Here is a 21,568-nt window from a genome sequence, read left to right on the forward strand (position 1 = left end):
TTTTTTTTTTTTTTTTTAACTGTATGTGTTTTAGTGTCTTTGTTGATCTGATGAATGTATGGAGATGAGAAAACGGGTTCTGAAGTAAATTCTTTTTACTTTTTTTTTTTTTTGAGACAAGTGTCTCAATGTAGCTCTGGCTACCCTGGAATTTGCTATGTAGACCAGGACTTGATTCACAGGCATCCTTCTGCCTCTGCCGCCCAAGTGCTGGGATTACAGGTGTACACCACATACCAGACCTCATTTAAAATTTTACTTGTGCTATTTCAAGTATGTGGTAAGGAATACAGAGTAACATTGAATCTTTGAGCATCTACCACTGAATTTAAGAAACTCTAATTCCATTTTAAACGTATTTTCTCTTTCCCTTCCCTCCTTAAGGACAACAGCTTTTCAGCTATATTACACACTACGTGGTACCCTCCTGCTTTCCAGGTGATTGTTGCACAGGCAGGACAGGACCTTCCCTGTTCTTCCCAAGTAACGTGCCATAATCTGTTCTTACATCCATGAGCGATGTGCACTGTGTTCTGTACTTACAAACATTGTGTTAGTGCTTTATCTTTCTTTCTTTAGAAAACTATACGTGTGAGCATTCATATATACATATGGCACAGCTCTGTGGTTCAGAAGATAACTTGGAATTTGTTTATGTGCACCAACACTTCAGTGTCTTTGTGTTTTAGGAGAGCTTAATTTGAGAGACATGTTTGCAGAATAGAAATTTAAAACCCATGTATTGCCAGGCCTGGTGGAATGTGCATGGAGCTCCAGGTGCTTACAAGACCATTTGCAGGTTGTGTCAGGATGCTAACACTTGCCACCTGTTTTCAAGCCATGTAACCTCTTTCTGGTGGACAGGTGTCATTATGTCTACTTGATAGACGAAGAAAATGAGGCTGAAGGAAGTATAGAGACCGGTATACAAATGTGTGTCAAAAGCAGGTATAGATAGAATCTATAAGGCAAGGCTCCTTTTGCAGTGATCAAGGGACTATAGTCAGTGATCTTGGTGCTTCCAGGAAGCCCATGGTAGAGCAGGACCACCGGAGTCTCAGCGAGCACTTACGTGGGTGCTGGGGAGTCTGAACTGGTTCTCATGCTTGCATGGATAGCATGGACTTTACCTACTGAGCTTTAGCTTGTTAAATATGTCATCCAGTGGCATTCAGCACATTTACATCATTATGCAAGCCTTCATTTTTGTTTTTTAACTTTTTTATTTATTTTATGTGTATGAGTGTTCTGCCTGTGCGCCATGTGTTTGCATTGCCTGCAGAGGGACTGGAGTTACAGATGGTTATGAGGGAATTGAACCTGGGTTCTCTGGAAGAGCAGTCAAGGGCTGTTAGGCTGTTTAGTGCTATAGATTGAACCCTTGAATGCAAATACCCTATCAAAGCCCTGCTATTATCCATTCCTTTTTAAGCAGTTAAATATTTGGGTTGTTTGCTTATTTTGTTTTTTTGTGGCCCTGGTTGTTCTGGAACTCACTTTGACCAGGCTGGCCTCAAATTCACAGAAATCCACCTGCCTCTGTTCCCCAAGTGCTGGGGTTTACGAATCTCTGCTTTCAGCTCCTTTATATTTATATCTAGGAGGGAAATTGTTAGGCCAGATGGCAACTCTGTGTTTAAGTTCGAAATGACATTTCATATTTTTTATTATTTTTAGGTAGGGCCTTTGTTGCCTAGGACCTTGAGTTCCCAAGCCTACTGGATGGATTGCTAGAAGAGACTTAAAGACTAAAAGACTTAAAGATTTGTGTTAGACTTCAGAAGCCAGAGCCAGGGCTAGTGGTGTAAGCCTGTGAATTTGATCACTGGAAACTGTGTGAAGTTGGAAAGAGGACAACCATAGAGTTGTCCTCTCACCTCCACTTAGGTGATGTGGCACAGGTTGGACATGGGATTGCATAAGTGTGTGCATGCACACATGTGCATTCGTGCACACATAAACTCACACACACACACAGAATAAAAAATTGTTTTTAAAGATAAGCATCTAGAAGCATGACTAAGCTACAGGTTGGTGGTTCACCATATGTTTTCCACTGAACTGGGAGTGTTAGCAGCTTGGTTAGTCAGCATTGTGAACGGCAGCAGACAGCAGCAGCAGGAGCTTCTTACAGGTCTTAGACAGACCTCAGCTCCTGGGACCCCTGTCCTGAAGCGGCAGCCCTTGAGAGTGACACATGTCACAGTCCTCTGGCCTAGGTGCCAGGATCTCCATCCTTTGCGGTTCTTGGGCCTGTAGGAGCGCTCCCTGGAGAGAGAAGCGGCTGCTGCAGCCCAGGCCTACATTGTCTTCAGCTCCTCACAGCCCTCATTGTTTCTGCTGCCTCTTTTGTTTCTGCCCTGACACCCTAGCTGCCCTTGTGTATTTATTGTCACTGTCTCTACAATGACTGCTTCCACCCTCTCCTTTTTATGGTAGCAGCCTAGCCAGCTCTGCTAATTATATAGTTAGAAGCAAGGAAAAAGGCACAAGAATCCTTTTATTGGTCCCAGTGTTGCAGTACCAGTCCAGGAGCCTCTCTCCAGAGTGGTTAACGGAGAGCTGAGCAGCCTTCAGTGTGACCAGAAATGGACAGGTGTGGCAGATGTCTCTACCTCAGAATTTCATGAAAAAGAACAGCTGTCAGAACCAAAAAAATGGCACAGTCCCTTATGCAAATGAAGAACTCTCCTTACACTAATCACAGGCTTTCTGTTTCCCCTTGTTTGGGTGAAAATGCCTGCAAGGTAAACTGTCATCTCTACCTCACTGAGGCTTACATGGTAAAATGTCTAGGGCAATGCGCTTCACACAGGCCAGCCCCCTGCTTTCTGGAGCTGCAGTTACTACTCTCGGGTAGCAAGCAGCAGTGGCAGCTGAGGAACTTCATCTGATACCTCAGTGCAGTATTCACAGCCAGGCCTATGTGAGGATAGTCCTGCAGCTGATGGATGGCAGCCTGGGTACCAGGGAGAGCTCTGATAGCTGTCAGTTCGGCAGGTGGCCCTTAGAAGGATGCTTATAGAAAAGACAAGTCTTCCTACTGCAGCCTTCACACCACAGTGGGTTTGTTTTCTGTTTTGTTTGTTTTGTTTTACTGTTTTTTTTTTTTTTAAATGGGGAATGTGGGAGGGGGATGTATGCTGCGTGTATGGAGGGAGGTCAGAGGACAACCTGTGGAAGTTACTTCTCTAGTTTCACTATGTGGATCTTAGGGATTGGACACAGGCAGCAAGTGCCTTTACCCTCTGAGCCACCCAATAGCAACTCGGTTTGTTTGTTTGTTTGTTTGTTTGTTTGTTTGAATGTAGTTATCCTCTTAGGTGTAAATTGATGTCTGATTGTGGTTTTCATTGATTACGCTGTGGTGGTTTGAATAGGTATGTCTCCCATAGACTTCTGTGTTTGAATGCTCGGCACTATTGAGAGATGTGGCCTTACTGGAGTAGGTGTGGGCTTGTGGGAGGGAGTTTGTCACTGTGGGGCAGGCTTTGAGATCTCCTATGCTCAATCTCTAGCTGGGATGGAATTGCGTCTCCTTGCTAGCTAAAGATTTCGATGTAGAACTCTCAGTTATCTCATCTCTGTGCTGCCATGGACTGAACCTCTGAACCTGTGAGCCAGCCTCAGATAAATGTTGTCTTTTATAAGAGTTGCCTTGGTCATGGTGTCTCTGCACAGAAATAAAGCCCTATCTAATATAATGGCTAACGGTGCATTTTTATGTGTCTATTGCAATCTTGTCTTTCTTCTTTGGAGAAATGTCTGTTTAGACCTACCTTTCTTTTTTTCCCTTTTGCATTTTTGAATCATGCTTCTTACATAATCTGTCAGGATAGTATTCCTTTATCAAATATATAACTTGCAAATATACTCTCCCATTCTGGGGGTTTTCTTTTACTCTCATTTTTTAAAAAACTTGGCTTTTAAATTTTTTATGTGTATGAGTGTTTTCCTGCATGCATGTCTGTGCACCATGCCTGGTGCCCTTGGAGGTCAGACAAGGGCATTTGGTATCCTGAAACTGGAGTTACAGATGTTGTGAGCCAGCACGTGGGTGCTGGGAATTGAACCCTGGGTACTCTGGAAGACCAGTAGAGGCTCTCCTAATCATGAGCCATCTCTCCAGCCCAGTCCTTTATTCTCTTAATACTTTACTCTTTTGCACAAAGGTTTACAATTTTTGATTAAATTCAATTGGTTCTTCCAATTGTGTGTTTAGTGGCATGTCTTAAGTCAGTGCCAAATGTAGGGTTTCTTTCCTACAGTGTGCTTTGCAGAGTTTGAGGTTTTAAGTGTGGCTTTTTGGCACTTTGAGTAAAATATTGCATATCGTTGAAGGTAAGTGTCTGGCCTTATTCTTTTGTATGCGGATATCCAGTTCCCTCAGCACCATTTGTAGCATGATCTATTGAACAGTCTTTGCTCACTAGTTTGAGTTATTTTTATTATGTTAACTAAGAGTGCACAGAAATAGAAACTTGTGTTCAAGGATGATTTAAAAAGAAACAAATTTACGAGTTAGAGATGCTATTGAAATCATATAAGGTGTTAATTTTCATGGCATCTCATGATGCCACTCGAAGTGAACATTGGTGGTGTTGTGTGATGTGGAAGTGTATTTAGCTCCTGGCCATAGTGGCACCCTTCGGTTATGAAAATTTGGCCCTTGCGGCAGTGTCACCTGCTCTTACTTGGCATGCATGCATGGGTCACCAAGTTGTGCTTTGCTCTTGGCTGTTAATACAGAGCAGGTAAATCTCTTGTGTGGCCTGAGCCGGACAAGCAGGTGCAGCAGTATGTGTGTGCTGGGACACAGGGCAGCCCTGTGCTCCCAAGGAAGGCTAGTCCTTAGCCCACACAGAAACCATGTGAGACTTCCTGTGGCACCGTCCGCTTTCTCTTGTGCTCCTGAAGGGTTAATTCCCCCACCCCCCACCCCCGTGTTAGCTGTGAAGAGGGAATTATTTACACCTCGTTTGACAAAGGGAGCTTGTTTTGCTTTTCCCAGAGGAATTATTTACAGGATCCTTGCTTCTGTGCTCCTTCTGTGGTTGGTTAGGGCCCTTCCTCATGGCTAGTGACCCCAGCTCAGTTCCACTGTAGCCACAGCTTTTCATTGACTGCAACTAGATTCAAAGCTTGTACTCCCAGTCTTCGATGGGATTAGGATGTTTGCTCTTAACACTGATGTTACTGCCAAGATTCTGTCAAGTTGAAGATTCACTACATCAGTTTTGTTTGTATGGCCATAGAGTTCTTCACAGCTAAATTCTTAACTGGGTTGTCCCTGTTTAAAGTGCGAGACTACCCATTTGATTTTTAACTATTGAAAATGAGTGATGCTGAGATAAGCTGCCGGGTGAGGAGCTCATGCCCCTGGGGCAGAGAGGTTCTTTAACTGTTTTCTGCTTAGAAGATAGATACAGTCTGGTTTTGGTTGTTTAGTGGTTTGTTTTGAGACAGGGTTTCTCTGTGTAATCCTGGCTGTCCTGGAACTCACTCTGTAGACCAGGCTGGCCTCAAACTCAGAGAGATCTTCCTGCCTCTGCCTCCTGAGTGCTGACATTAAAGGTGTGTGCCACCACCACCTAGCTAGAAGATGGAGTTTTTTTTAATGCTGTTCTGAGCAAAGAGTCTTCACTTTGTAGGCTGTGAAGGCAAGTGGCTGAAATGGGAAGTGAAGCTCTGCCTAGCTGCTGGGAGGAGTGGCTCCCCCCCCCCCCCCATGGAAGTGTTCCTTGTCTTGTATGCATGTCAGGAAGTGTAGTACTCTTGTATGACTTCAGGATGGGATTCATTTAGTAGGATAGTATACAACATTTTTCTAAGTTTGTATCAAGTCATAGCTAAGCAAATAATATAGATATATATTTTAAATAACCAAAACAAGAGTGTTATGTGAATTAACACATTATGGGCTAGGTATGGTGCCACACCCACCAGTGAGAGTTTGACCATGCTCCAGTGAGTATACAGACAATACAAACTGGGCTTTTTTTCCCTTTGATTTTTACTTATTATTTTAATCTATCCGTCTGTCTATCTGTCTATTTTGATGGGGGGGGAGATAACAAGGGTAAGGTGGTCATGGAAGACTGGGAAGTGAGTGTGATGGGGTGCATGATGTGAGTCCCAGAGGATCACTGAAAATACTACATGGGAAAAAAAAAGAGAATTTCAACATATGAACCAGGGAAATGGCCTAGGACGGAGAGAGCTGAGTGGCAGAGCACTTGCCTGTGTGCAAGGCTTCGGGTGTGACCCCAGCACTGCAAGTAAATAATAACAAAAGGGAAAGGGTTCACTGGTCCAGCAATGTAGATAGATAGCAAAATATTGACACTGAAAGACAAAATGAGTAACCCTACAAGTATTTTCTGCAAAATTTGCTTTATATGCTTTTTTTAAATAAAATTATATATAACTATACGAGATGCAAAACTAAAGTAGTAAAAAGGGCATATTAATTGTTGCTGACGATGGGTAAAAATAAAAGCAGGCTGAATTACAGAAACCCAAGAAAGCTTGGGAAACTGTCAGTGTGTTCACCATCACGATTATAAAGATAGTCTGACATCCACTGGCCAAAATCAAGTTTTAATGTGTAGCTTATTATTATACTTCAGTGTTATGGAGCTAAAATAATACCGGTAAAAACCTCAGCCTCACTGGGTGGTGGTGCACACCTTTAATCCCAACACTCAAGAGGCAGAGGCAGAGAGGCAGAGGCAGAATCTGTGAGTTCAAGGTCAGCCTGCTCTGCACAGAGAATTCTAGTACAGCCCGGGCCAAATAATACAGAATAAGACAAGTCCTTATTCTCATCGATGTGTATCCTCGTTAGCTGGGTAATATCCCACGAGCTGATAGTTCTAGGGACTTGGGCCCAGGCCTCACATGCTAAGAAAGAGCACTAAGCTACATATCTATTCAGTGTTTTGAGATAGGGTCTTGCTGCATAGTTTAGACAGGCCTAGAACTCATGATCTTTCTGTCTCAGCTTCCTGAGTGCTAGAATTACAAACATGCATACCAACTTGGCTGATAGAGTAGTTTATTCTAAAATGCATTTAAAATTGGAACCATGCGAAACAATCAATTTTAGTAATATAAAGTTTTAATTATGAGGGATTTTTTTTCTTTTTAAGATTTATTTTATTTTACGTGTGTGCTTTGCCTGTGCCCTGTGGAGCTCAGTAGTGGTTGACTACTGGAGCTAGAGTTAAGGATGGGTGTGAAGTACATGTGGGTCCTGGGAACACAACCTGGGTCCTCTGCAAGAGCAGCAAGTGCTCTTAACTGCTGGATCACTTTTATTAGTTAAAAAAAAAAGTGTATATTGTTTTTCTGCATGCATATCTGTGTACCTCTTGCATGTCTGGTGCTTGCAGAAACCAGAATAGAGCATCTAATCTCCTGGAGTGAACTACAGTTGGAAGCCAATATGTTGGTTCTGAGACTTGAACTGGGCCCCCTGGAAGAGCAGCAAGTTTTTTTCTTAACCAGTGAGTGAGCCATTTCTCCAACCCTAATGTGATTCTCTTCATTAGTTTATCTATTTACTTATTTCAGGAAAAGCCTCGCTATGTAGCTCTAGCTGGCCTGGAGCTGGCCTTGAACTCACAAAGATCTGCTTCCTGAACATTGGGATTAAAGTTATGTTCCAGCATACCTTGACTCTCAAGTACACCATAGTTTATGGCATTAAGTATAGTCACAATGTATTGTGGCAATTGTCACTATTAAGTTCCAGAACATTCGTCACCAAATAGGAATTCTGTTCCTTTCCAGCCCCTGGCAACCAAGAGGCTCTGGATTTCCTTATTCTTCATGTGTCATGTAATAGACTCATACTGTATGACGGCCTTTGTGTGCTCAAGGTTTATTAATATTGTGGTGGGTCTCATCAATTCATTCTTTTTTATATTTATTGCATGGATAGATTACGTTCTATTAGTTGTGCAATTAAAATATATTAAGTATATTTTCTTAGTCAGTGTTCTATTACTGTGAAGAGACACCATGAGCACAGCAACGCTTTCAAAAGAAGGCATTTAACTGGGGCTGGTTTATAGCTTCAGGGGGTTAGTGCATGGTTCTCATGCTGGGACACATGGTGGGATGTAGGCAGACAGGGTGCTGAAGGTGAGTTTAGAATTCTACATCTAGATTAGTAAGCTGCAGGAAGACATGCACACACCCACACACGCACACTGAGCCTGACTTGAACATTTGAAACCCCAAAGCCCATCTCCAAGGGACAGACTTCCTCCAACAAAGCCACACCTCCTAATTCCTGTCAAGTAGTGCCACTCCCTAAAGACCAAGCATCCACATATACAAACCTGTAGTGGCCATTCCTCTTCAAACCACCGTGTGTGTGTGTGTGTGTGTGTGTGTGTGTGTGTGTGTGTGTGTATAACTTAATATCACCATTTGAAAGCGTACAATTTATGTTGTTGTCATTTCCCGTCTCCAGAAATTTTTATCCTCCCCATCTGAAACTGAAAATACTGCTATATTTTCTCTTCCATCCTTGCCCCTATAGCCATGATTGTCTATTATGTCAAGATTATTCCTGAGATTTGACTTCTCTAGGGACCTCATAAAAATAGGATCAAACAGTATCCTTTCGAGTCCAGCTGATTTCACTCTGCATAACAGTGTCCTCAAGGTCCACTCACTTTTTATCCACCATTCCTCGCCCATAGACTCCTTCACTTGGCTCTGCCTCAGGCTAGCATGAATAACACTGCTGTGAACAGGTCTCTTCTGGAGACCTGCTCTCAGTTCTTTGGGGGATACACCCATGTGATAATTCTGTGTTTGTTTGTTAGCTTTTCTTTAACAAATTGCCATGATTCTCTTCCCCTGCTGTTCCATTTTATATTCCCTGAAGCAGAGACAGGGGTCCTCCAGCTGTGTCACATGCTTGTCTGCACACGACACGTGTTTCCTTTTGTTTGTTTTATAGAAATCACCCTAATAGCTACTATAAAATTTGAATACACTTTACATTTTAATGTATAACCAAGTCTTAATGTATTGCTGGACAGCAGTTACCACTAAACCCTTGTGGGAGTGTGGAGGACTCTGACAACTGTCAGTCTCCTCTTCAGCTTTATTTACCCCCAAATATCAAGGCGGCCCAGGGAAGTACACAGTGTACCTTGGTCTGGCATGTTACTTTTGAAGACTCTATGGAACCTACAGATGGCAGAAGTCAGCAGGTGTTCCCTGTAGAGACAATACGTACTCCTTATTGGGTCTGTGGTCTCTGTCTCAGCTGCTGCACTCTGGTGTGCTGGCAACAAGCAGCTGCAGTCAATGTGGATGGGGTGAGGGGTGTTGATTGTATTCTAGAGTAGTTATTCATGTGTGCTTGAATTTGAATTATATATACTTTTTAAAAATTTATTTTGCTATTTTATGTGTATGAGTGTTTTGCCTCCACGTACGTGCGTGTGCCACACTCATGCTTGGTGCCGGTGGAGGTGGTGAGCCTCCATGTGGGTGCTGGGAACCGAGCCCTCCTTTGCAGCAACAGTGCTCTTAAGCACTGAGCCAACTCTCTAGCCATGATATATGCTTTTCATGTGTCCCAGTATAATTCTGACTTCTTTTCAACCATTTAAAAATAAAACTATAAAAGCACTTTTAACTTGTGGAGTGTATACGAATGCCTTTGTTCTGCCTCTTTGGGTATGAACTCTGTTCGAGAGAGCTGAGTGGATGTGGGGGAGGGGGACGAATGTGGTTTGTTAGAACTTTCGGAAATTCATTTTCTGGTTAAGGCAAAGGGTACAGCACTTAGCTGATAGCAAGAAATGCTATGCCCAGAGTAGAAGACCCTAGAATTACAGATGAGGTAGGTGTGTCTATAACAACTTACATGAAGAGACCAGGACTGGCACAGTGCTCAGCATGTTGTCTACTGTTAAGTGCTTTATGGGACATAGGTGGGAGGAGTGTCTATAAGAACAAGAAGGATGGTTAGTGGCTACCATTTCTAAATGATTATTTTATTGGTGGACCTGTCTCAGAGGTACATGGTCATTGCTCTGTGCCTGAGTCTCGAGTCCATGAAGAGCTGAGAGAGCTGAGGTCTGGGAGTCACATCAGAACTTGGACATATATGGAGTGACAGGCAGTAGGCGAAGCCTCTTGGCTTCTTACACACACACACACACACACACACACACACACACAGGGACTGACAATGAAGGAAGGTGCTGTCTTCCTGTTTCTGCTATAATGAAACACCAGAGACAGTTTTTTTGGTTTTGTTTGTTTTTTTGTTTGTTTGTTTGTTTTTTTACAAAGAACAGAGGTTGCTTTCATTTAGCTGAAGCTGAGAAGCCCAAAGTCAAAGGACCCATGCCAGATTCAGAGCTGCTTGCTGCACATGTCTTCTAAGCCCCTTACTAGAATTGTTCTTGGTGCTCCGTTCACAGCAGCTGAAGCACTTTTTACCCCACGCCTCCAACCTCTGCCAGCCCCTGCCATTACCTGTCTCCAGATGTTTCAGCACCTCGGATAGTTATAGCAGCAACCCCACTCTGAGTACCAAATCGGCAGTAGAATTTTGACAGAGGCAGAAACAAAAGGGATGTAGACAGACAAACCAGTGATTTCTTAGGAAAATTAGCTTATGGAGGGACAGAAACCCCTAAGCAGGCTGTCTAGAAGTGGAGGATGCTGGGATGGCAGTACTCTGTAACTCTTGCTTCTGTCCAGAGGTCTCAGAGTTAGGGAGCCAGTGGTGTGTCTGTCAGTTTGAGACCAAAGGCCTTACAGACTCAGGGATGGGCTGCTATAAATTCTGGAGTTCAAAGGCCAGAGAACCTAGGCTTCTGATGGCCAGAGAGGCCTCATAGTTGTGTTGTTATGAGGAGATCTCTAGGTGTATTTCTCTTTGATTCTCTCTGTTAAGGGAATGGACTGGTTTCCATAGAAGTTCTAATAACTAGAAATTAACTGTTTTAGAATCTTTCTAATGTTAATAGTAGCATTATGGATACTTGGACCAGAGAATAAGTAAGAGCCTATGGACACAATAAAAGTCCCTCTTCAAAGCTAGAGGCTTGTCTAGGCACGGCTTTGCACAGAACAGGAAGGAATATGGAAGATGGCCATTCTCCATGTAACTCTCCGAGCCAGCACCAGAATTACAGGTTTCATTCTTTTTTTTTTTTTTTTTTTTTGTTTTTCGAGACAGGGTTTCTCTGTATAGCCCGGGCTGTCCTGGAACTCACTTTGTAGACCAGGCTGGCCTCAAACTCAGAAATCCGCCTGCCTCTGCCTCCCGAGTGCTGGGATTAAAGGCGTGCGCCACCACGCCCGGCCAGGTTTCATTCTTATGTGAAAATTTCAGATGCTCTGTGAGTTTGTTGTCTCTAGTGACTTTATTAAGTAGAACAGAAGCTAAAGATGGATGGAGAGAAGTCAGAATGTTATCATCAAAAGGAACCAATTGCAGAGCCCAAATTTAGACCCCTAAGCTGCTCTGAATGAATGATGGTGTTGGCTTTAAGTTAGGTCAACCCTAGTCACAGGCCTTTTTTTATGATAGGGTCTCATGTCATTCAGGCTGGCTTTGAACTCACTGTTGTAGCTGAAGGTGACCTTGAACTCCTGGTAACTCCACCTGCACTTCTTGAATTGTAGGCATGTGTTGCAGGAAATATTAAAAAAGGAACAGGCACATTCCTGTTCTTGTGTCGGCAACTCTCTGCCCTAGTGGCCTGGCTGGCCATGCACTGGCAACCTGTTTTTATCGAGTGGAGTCTCTAACTTACAACTCCAAGATCTCTCCACCCAATTTGCTAGGTTCCCTCTGGCAGGTCGCTACCATGCCAACCCCATGATTCAAATTCCCCACACCTCTGTGGTGCACCTCAGGCAGACCCACACTTTGCTGCCGTCCCTTTCTCTCTTGAACCCAGAGGAGACGGGAAGGAAAGCACCACATAAACTTAGTTCACGGTAATCGCAAGTAAGTGTTAGTTTGAAAAAAAAAACAGGACTGGAGAGATGGCTCAGAGGTTAAGAGCACTGACTGTTCTTCCAAAGGTCCTGAGTTCAAATCCCAGCAACCACATGGTGGCTCACAACCATCTGTAACAAGATCTGACTCCCTCTTCTGGAGTGTCTGAATACAGCTACAGTGTACTTACATGTAATAAATCTTAAAAAAAAAAAAAAAACAGTTAAAAAATATAGCTTAATTTTTTTTGTTTTTTTTTTCCGAGACAGTGTTTCTCTGTGTAGCTCTGTAGATCAGGCTGGCTGTGAACTCAGAAATCCGGCTGCCTCTGCCTCGCAAGTGCTGGGATTAAAGGCATGAGCCACCACTGCCCGGCAAATTTTTTTCTATAGAACTTATATTTAGCTGTACAAAGTTTATAGCAGAATTGAGTGGAAGGTACAGGGATTCCCTGTATAGCCCCGGCACTCCCTTGAGTCCCCTTATGACGTTCTGCCCAGAGCAGCATAGTTGTTCAGTTAGTTAATCTTCATTGGCGTGTTGTTAGTGAGTGGTCCGTGATGTGTATTGGTGCTGTAGTAAATAGTTAATCTCAGTTGAGGGTTTCTGCCCCACCTTGATCATTCAGTTCCCAGAGAAAAGACACACAATCTTTATATTTATAAGCCTTAATCAGCTCTAGAGCTGGGCAGTTATCTACCCTCTATGGCTATTATGTCTACTACTCTATCAATAACCCCAAGTTATAACTTGCTATGTTGCCTCTGGACAGCTTTTAACTCCAGTTGGCCAGCCCTCATGGCCATGTTTTTATTTCTCAACCACCCATCGAGTCTTCTCTCCACCTTCTCCCTCTCCTAGAAGTCCTTGTCTCCTGCCCCAGCCCAAATCAAACTCCACTTCTCTGTCTTCTGTCCAGCTATAGGCTGTAGGCATCTTTATTCACCTATCGGGGATAACTTGGAGATCAAGGTTACATATCATTACTTGGGTCAACCCAAGAATCTCCTCCCTGGGGGAAACTAGGGCCTGTATTTAGCATTACAATACATAAAAACAGACTGAATATCAGCATATCAGTATTTGCTGGAACTTCTTACTTAGTGGAATGATGAATCCAATATGCATCACATAGAATTGTTTTTATTGCCCCAAAATTCTTTGCTCTGTGTCCCAACTCTTAGCAGCCACTGAGCCTTCTTCCCCCGTCTTCAGTTTGACTTTCCCCAAGATGTCTTAACAGTTGGAATCACACAGTTTACAGCCTTTGAATTTGGCTTCTTTCACTCAGCAGCCAGCATTTAAGGCCCTTTAAATTTTTCCTGGCTTGGTAGCTCTCTTCGTTCTCATGCTGTGTGATCTTCCTTTGTACAGATGCACTAGACCACATTTCCTCTGCTGAAGGCCATGTTGGGTGCTTCCATCTGGGCAGCCATGAAAGGCTTGCTCTATATGTCCTGGTGTAAGCTTTTGAGAGCATGTTTTTAGCTTCCTGGATTGCTGGATTATAAACTTTGAGAATGTTTGTCTATTGATTGATTGACAGACAGGTTCTCACTGTGTAGTCCTAGCACGGAACTCAAAGAGATGTGCTGGCCTCTGTTGGGATTAGAGGCATAGCCACCACTTCTGGCCTCTAGCTTATCTTTTCATTCTCTTGTTAATTTTTTTTCTTCCCCCAAACCTTTAAAACACACAAACAATCAAAAAGATAAAAGAAAGTATGTGGAAGCTGGGGCAATGTCTTAGTGGTTAAGAGCACTGGCTGCTGTTCCAGAGAACCTGGGTTTGATTTCCAACACCCACGTGGTGGCTCCTAACTGTCTTATGCCCTCTCTGGCCTCTGAGTACACAGACATGCAGGCAAAATACCATACACATAAAATTTAATAATGACAAGAACAACACAGATTGTGAGTGGTGACCCAGTGACTGGGATCAGACCTGCACGCACATTAAATTATGCCTGTGTTGAATTGTCTTGTAAAATTAATTATCTGTTAATGGTGCTAGCTTATTTCCTGACGGTTTGCTTTGTGCTTGGTAAACAGTAAACCTTGTAGAGATACAGATAGAAGCTGCCTAATATCTGCACTCCTGCTCTCCCCACTCAGCAGGTGGGAAGGATGTTAAATGTCTATGTTAAATGCTTCCCCCAGCACAGGCTGGCTGTGTAAAGCTCAGGTTTGTTTTTGTTTTTATTGCTACTTTAAGGAAGAAAGAGAACCTGGGACATGTGGCCCAGGGTGCTCGGACCGGAGTGCCTCTGCATGTGTGCCTTTGGTTGGTTTTGAGCAGAAAGAATTTGGTAAGCTATCAGATCAGCATGTGAAGAAAGGTGGACCTGGGAAGCAGAGAGCAGAGGGAGGAAGTCCTGGTGACAGTTGGGACTGGGAGTAAGATGATCTTTGGTTCTGGTCTTGTGGCATTTGAGGTGACAGCCTGGCAGAGGTGTCTGGCATTAAGCTGGAATGCCTGAACTGGCTAACTATGTTTCTGTTTCTACCATGAATTCTGGAACCTTCTGGAGCCACTTACATTGCTTTGTGGTTTTGTAGGGCTTGATTGCTCACTTCCCTTAGTGTCTTGGTATAGTTGAGAAAAATTAAGTAGTATAGAAAGTTGTAAGTGCCTGGCCTTCCCTGGAGGAAAATACCACCAGCTGTTATAGCTACTTTGGAAGTTGGTCTCAAATTTGAGTATGTAATTCTGACACCAGCAGACACTCCTTGAACGTGTATGAAACCGACCATGACTTGTTAGTGCTCTGTACCAAAGTGCTGACACTGAGTCCTGGGCTTGGGGTCCTCCTTGCTCCCTGGTAGCTGTGCTGCCCCACACTTGACTACAGAATTTCTTCTACAGTTGCTCAGGCTCCCTAGTTACCTTGCTCTACAAGGTAAGATTATTAAAATAATTTTCTCCTTTTTTTTTTTTTGGTTTTTCGAGACAGGGTTTCTCTGTGTAGCCCTGGCTGTCCTAGCACTCACTTTGTAGACCAGGCTGGCTTCTGCCTCCCGAGTGCTGGGATCAAAGGCGTGCGCCACCACGCCCGGCTAAAATAATTTTCTCTAGTTGATATATTTCCTTGTTACAAAGATTTAGTTTTAAAAAATACATGCCATTAACATACATTTTATAAAATGGGTCATGTAAAAGTATACATTTCAAAACAGTAAATCCCTTCTCTTCCATGTCACTGCTTAAACTTAATCACTGCTAATAGTAAGTTCCAGATCTTGCTTTGTGGGAACAGGGAAATGTACAGCTATCCAAGCCAAGCACATACACGTGTACATAACATGTATCACGCGAGACACTAACTGTAGAGAAGACAACTCTTAGGACCATTATGTCACTAAGCAGACTGTAATCCTCACGGAAGGGTAGACAACAGATTCATGCCGGTGATGGAAATCCTTCTGGGTTCTGTTGTTGACTGTAAGTTTTTAGCATTTCCTGAATATGAGTTCTGTGCTGTGTATCCTTGTACCCATGTCTTTATATTAACCCTTATGGAATATTTCTGAAGGGTAGAGTTAGGGAGTTTGGAAATTACATGAACCTCTGAGAGATTTCGTAACTTATACTTCCACCTGTAGCATCTATGCTTTTTTCATCATCCTTTTCAAAAAGTGTCCACTCTTAGCTACACTAAGACTTAACTAAGACTAGTTACTAATAGTTCTTGGGTGGATATAGTCAGTGCTTTTGTGTAGCATTAGATCCTTGTGTTAAGAAGCCTGGATGGTGGTTGTAACAGACTTTGTTTTACCTTTGTGTTTGTATATTCCCTGCCCTTATAAGAGAAGTGTGACTCTTTGCCTACTTTAACTTTTAGAAGGAAAGCACTGTTATCCCAATGGAGGACACTTGGGTAGAGCAGCTTCTCTTGTTCTCTTAAAACACAGACCACCGTGTGTCCAAGTCTGTACCTGGGAAGCTACCAAGTCTGTAGCAGATGCCAGCTGGGTGTCTATCCTTCTAGTTCTGTAGTCCCCTGGTCTAGTTCATGCTAACCTTACTTACCCAGGGATAGCAACAGAGCTTTTATCACTGGTGGCCCCAGCCCAATTGCAAGCCCCAGGTTGTGGGGTAGTATGCAACACTTTTACTAGATTATCTTATAAAAGCTGCCTTCAAGGAATAAATGGCAGAGATGCAGAAACACAGGATGGTCTGGAGGCTCCCCAGGTTCAATGCCAGTGGAGTTGAGATGTGCCCCCTCCTGGCTCTTGCTCACCAGCAGGGAAGCACCAGCATGTTCTGTTAGTAAGCTCTGCAAGACCAGGCCTTTTGGGCAGGTGTGGGAAGCTTTATCCTGTAAACATGATCAACTCGGATCTTCTCCCTGATGTCAAGGTGGCAGGGAAGAACAGGAAGACCTCTTACCCTGGTCTTCACAGCATCATCCCGATGCAGTCCACCATCAGTCAGGTATCAGTGGACAGAAAAGCGTGGAGTGCCTAAATGATTCCAAAGATTACAAAGTTGTATTTCAGGAATCAGGGACAGACCAAATCATAATTCTCACAGTCAGGGCAGTGGTGCATAGTGTAATCTTGGTCACACAGCTCAGTTCTCAAGATCTGCAATTTATAATTTCATCTGAGCTTTACTGGGGGGGTGGGGGGGTGATGTTTCACAGAACTTCCTGGTATTACTGTGATCCAGACCCTGGAGAAACTGTTTTCTGTGCATAGTTAGATGGCTTTAGAGGCATGCAGCTGCATTGGTGTGTGAAAGACAGCCTACAGAACTTGTCTCTGTCCTAATTTATCCTGTCATGATACCAAGCTTATACCCAGTCAAGAGTGGGCACTTCAGAGACAGACTTTAGTCTCTGTAGTACTTAGTCAGTAAGCACTTAGATTCATGTGATTCTATGTTAGCAAAGTCATGTAGGCCAGGCTGGAGAGATGGGTTAGTGGTTAAGAGTGCTGGCTGCTCTTCCAGAGGTCCTGAGTTCAATTCCCAGCACCCACATGGTGGCTCACAACCATCTGTAATGGGATCTCATGCTCTCTTCTGATGTATCTAAGTGTACTCATATACATAAAATAAAATAAGTAAAATCTAAAAAAAAAATGTTTCAAGAAAAAGAAAAAAGTCTTAACAAGCCAAAGAGACTCAAAAGTACTGAAGTCTGCTTTGAATGTTTATGAAAAATGTACCAAGATTTATTACTGCTTGCATTGTGCACGCCACTAGTTGCATAGAGAAAGAAAGGGTGTGTTTGACATGACTAAGAGGACCCTACCTGGCCTGAGATGGGTCTCCTTTTCTTACTAATGAAAGGCATTTTGCTTTATTAGCTTGGCCTTCTACCTTCTTCACACAGATGGTTGTGTTGGCATATGATCATCTAAAACCCTAGCACTGGGGACAGGAAGACAGCAGGCCTGCCTGAGCTGCATAACAAGACCCTGGTTTAAAAAACAAAAAAACAAAAAACTGTGGGGGCTGGAGAGATGGCTCAGTGGCTAAGAGCACTGTCTGCTCTTTGAAAGATCCTGAGTTCAATTCTCAGCAACCACATGGTGGCTCACAACCATCTGATGTAAAAAAATCTGATGCCCTCTTCTGGTGTGTCTGGAAACAGCTACAGTGTACTCATAAATAAAAACAAATCTTTAGGAAAAAAAAGAATAGAGAATCCTTTAAAAAATAAGTAAATAAAACTGTGGCAGGGATTCTCTTGACAAGCACTCACATGGCCCCAGGTTCTTCTAGCAACTTAAGGAGCTAAAGAAATACAGTAACTTCTGGGAGCAGAAGGGCGATGATAGTTCATAGACTATTAAGTACTTGCATAGTCCTTTCCTTTATAGTGCTGGCTATCCAATCCCGGGCTCCACATCACATGCTAGGCAAATACTTTTACCGCTAAACTGCAGCCTAGCCCTTAGGGAAATCCTGTCTTAAAACTTGTAGAACCCTGAATAACTTCCTGTCAAATTAATGTGCTGGCAGAAAGCCCAGGATCACAGCACTGAAAGCAAATTTTAGAATCTTCCCTACCTTAGCATTGTGTTCAGAAAATCCCTCTGTAGGGTCTTTGCATTATGATAGTCTAGTTTGTTTTCATGAATAGTAACAAGAACCTGTGGTCCCTTTCTGAAACCTGTCTGTGGGGCAGCAGTGCAGAACAGACCACTAGCACCCTTTACAAACCCCGCTTTGATGAGTTTTTTTCTCTGTTCTTGGATAGAGATGGCTCAGTTTGACAAGTCCTGTTCATACTATACACATTCCCAGCGGGCACATTCAGAGAACAGACTCTCTTGACTGGTGTCTTCTGACATAAACTTTAACTGGCAGGTGGACTCTACATTTCTGTCTGCATTGAATCAGAAATGATGTAAGGAAACCTTTATATGGTAGAGGTAGTCAAGTTTTCAGTTCTTCCCCCTGGCTAGGATGCTTTATCTGGAAGCTACAGATAAACTCTTATAAGGCACCCCTGACTTCTTCACCTGCCCAGTCCCAGAAGCACCTTACCTCGGGCTGGGCCTGAGCTAGAACTCAGAGGGTTTTTTAGGCAGCAGAAGAAGCAAGAACAAAAGGTTGGTTGCTCCATTGGTCCCATTTTTTAAGACATCAGTGCCTCATGAGGTAAAAGTTGCAGCCAAGCTGGGCGTGGTGGCGCACACCTTTAATCCCAGCACTCGGGAGGCAGAGGCAGGCGGATTTCTGAGTTCGAGGCCAGCCTGGTCTACAAAGTGAGTGCCAGGACAGCCAGGGCTATACAGAGAAACCCTGTCTCGAAAAAACAAAAACAAAAACAAAACAAAAAAAAAAGTTGCAGCCAGTGAAAGTGAAAAAGAAAGGATTTTTCCCTTCCTCAAAGCTAGTTTTGGTCTACTTGAATTTCTGTCTTCCCACTCTATGGCCAGTGGATTTTCTAATTGCAGACACCCCCACTAGGGTACCCCTGACTTCTTCACCTTCCAATCCTAGGGAGAGCTTAATGTGTGCTTCTCTTCTGTCTCTTCTCACTTCCTCTCTCCACGGTAACTCCCCAGGGTCTCAGGGACTTGGAAGCAAGGAGTGGCTTTGGTTCTGCCCAAGGCCCAGTTGTCCTTTGGTCCCAGCCAGCTGTCTGTGTGTACAGTGTTTCCAAGCTTCTGTCCTAGGTCTTCTGTGATGATGTGTTCTAGGCCTTGCTGCTCTGTCCATCTGATACGATCTTAAATACTCCACATTGTAGTCGAGGTCTCCCCAACCCTCCCTTTAAATTTCTCCTCCCCTCCCCTCTTTTCTTTCCCTTCCTCCTCTTTTTCTCTCCTTCTCTTTTCATTGAACATACCAGGGCACATGCTCTACCACCAAGCCACACCTTCAGCCTAGCCTGACCTTCTTAGCTTTGTCGTTATCCTGAGCCTGTATTCCCTTCCTGATGGGCCTGTTACATGAGATGCTTTGGTTTCATGCCTTGCCCACTGTAGTCTATGGAAGCTGCAGCTTTCTCAGAGCCCTTCTCTGCCTGACATTATTCTCAGGGCACTGCTGTGGGTCACTGACTAGCTTGTTCATTTGACAGTTAATTCATTAAGCAAGTGCCACACTGTTTTGCTTCTTGTGGCGAGGTGGGATAGTCAGGAAGCTCTGCTGCCTGGGCTCAGGGCCTGCCTTCCTGATCTATGCCTGCAGAGTCTGAGACCTGGCCTGTATGACTTTGGTTTTTAAAAAGAAAAAGGAAGGCAAAAACTCACCTACAGCTTAGTAGAGGACCGCAGAAGGGATTTCTTACTTTCTTTTAATTAAATTCTGTATATTACCACTTTAACTTGTATGATTATAATATTAAAATGAAGGCAAAAATTTGCAAGTATAAATTCATCAGCTGAATTATAAGACTTTTAAGATTATTCACAAAACTGACTTCATATTGGATTGGCCCTGCTCACATTTGCTTTCTGCTTTTTTCTTCAGTCTGCACGAAGAAATCAGTGATTTTTATGAGTACATGTCTCCCAGACCCGAGGAAGAGAAGATGCGGATGGAGGTAGTGAGCAGGATCGAGAGTGTGATTAAAGAGCTCTGGCCCAGTGCTGACGTGAGTACTTGTCCTGGACCTGGGCTTGAGGCAGAGCCTGCCCAGACCCACTCACACTGTAAGTGCTTTGGCAGAGGTAGTCTGCTTTACTTTGCAGCAGGGTCTTACAATGTCATACCCATGGCTGGCCCTGAACTCAAGCCTCCTTAAGCTTCCCAGACATGTGCCACACCCAACTTTGGTCAAATCACATCTCAAATCGCATCTTACAGCCTGTAGACTTTGGGGTTTGGTGATGACTTTCTTCCACTCAGATGCTTTACCCAAAACCTGTTCCTCTCAGTTCTGAGTAGCACCAATAAAGTGGACAGAACTTAGGCTCATTAATGCAAGGAAAAGATAGGTCCAGCCTTAGTACAGTAGTTAGTTGCTGGAAGGGATTTATCAAGGCTTCATCTTTGTTTTTACTCTAGCGCGTCTGTGTAAACATTACAGTTGGCTTGTAGCTGACGGCATTTCTTTTGCTACTTGAAGTTGACTGGCTTGGGCAAATGCAGGCGAGTGTGTGCCTCTCATGGCAAAGCACTCTTTGTTCCCCGGCCAGCTTGTTTTGATTACTCAGCCAGTGAGCAGATTTGTTGCCCGAGTCTCCACTTTGTGTGGATCTCTTATTATTGGCATTAATACTTAAGTTTTTAGGGATTCTTTCAGGTCTGCTGTAGAATCCTCGTTGAGCAAAGAGTAACTGACTTTGGTGCATAGTTTCCTTAGACCTTCCTGAAGTGATGTAAGGGAAGCCAGAGGCAGGTCTGTCCATTTGGCAAAAGAAAGAGGTCCAAATATAGGTAAAGAATAGAAGGGAAGGCACAGGTGCCCTTCACTGCACTGTGACTGCTCCCTTGCTCTGGGGCAGAGCAGAGATGGCTCTACCTGGCATGCCTCTGTAAGCACTGCTGACATCTAGTGGCTAGAAAGGGAAGCTGCTGGCAGTGCCATGACCAGCACAGACCCTATAGCAAGGGAGAACCTGCCCCAGGTTAAGATGCCTCCATCTTTCCACGTTTCTGAGGTAGGCAATTGTATTCATACAAATAGAAGTGCAGAGATATGGCTAGGTTCTGGAACTTTTTTTTTTTTTTTTTTTTTTTTTTTTTTACCAGAATGGTTTAGCATTTTCCTGACTTGGCTTACAGACACATGTATTGCCTGGGTGCCACTGTCCTCAGTGGACCAAGATTCTCAGTTGATAGCATGTCAGGATCTTGTACAGACTGCTCCTGGTACTCTCTTGCACTGACCTACACATCAGCACATGGTCAGCAGCTGAAATATTCTGAATTCATGAGAGAACTCCTGCAGAGAGGACAGAATTAAGGATTTGTGACATTCCTTGTCTTGTAAAAGAATACTAACTAGCCTTTGAAACATAACTTGTGAAACTTGTGTATAATGTGTACACATGTATATTATTATATGTATATGTAGGCATGTGTGTAGAAGTCAGAGGACAGTTTTTATAGAGTCAGGTTTTTGTCTACCTCTATATGTGGTCTGGGCATCAGGCTTGCATAGCGAGCATC

At 43.6% G+C, this 21,568-nt stretch overlaps 1 protein-coding gene across 3 annotated transcripts in view; it reads left to right on the top strand.

Annotated features, from left to right (window-relative positions):
* The window catches only part of Tent4b (terminal nucleotidyltransferase 4B), a 62,872-nt gene that overhangs the window by 23,982 nt on the left and 17,322 nt on the right, over nt 1-21,568 (top strand). For all 3 annotated transcript variants that reach the window (XM_029480474.1, XM_021169770.2, XM_021169769.2), the window contains one exon: nt 19,925-20,048. In XM_029480474.1, the coding sequence (XP_029336334.1) occupies nt 19,925-20,048 (124 nt within the window). The remainder of the gene's footprint in view (nt 1-19,924; nt 20,049-21,568) is intronic.

This window comes from Mus caroli, chromosome 8, assembly GCF_900094665.2.
Source record: "Mus caroli chromosome 8, CAROLI_EIJ_v1.1, whole genome shotgun sequence".
Lineage (NCBI taxonomy): Eukaryota > Metazoa > Chordata > Mammalia > Rodentia > Muridae > Mus > Mus caroli.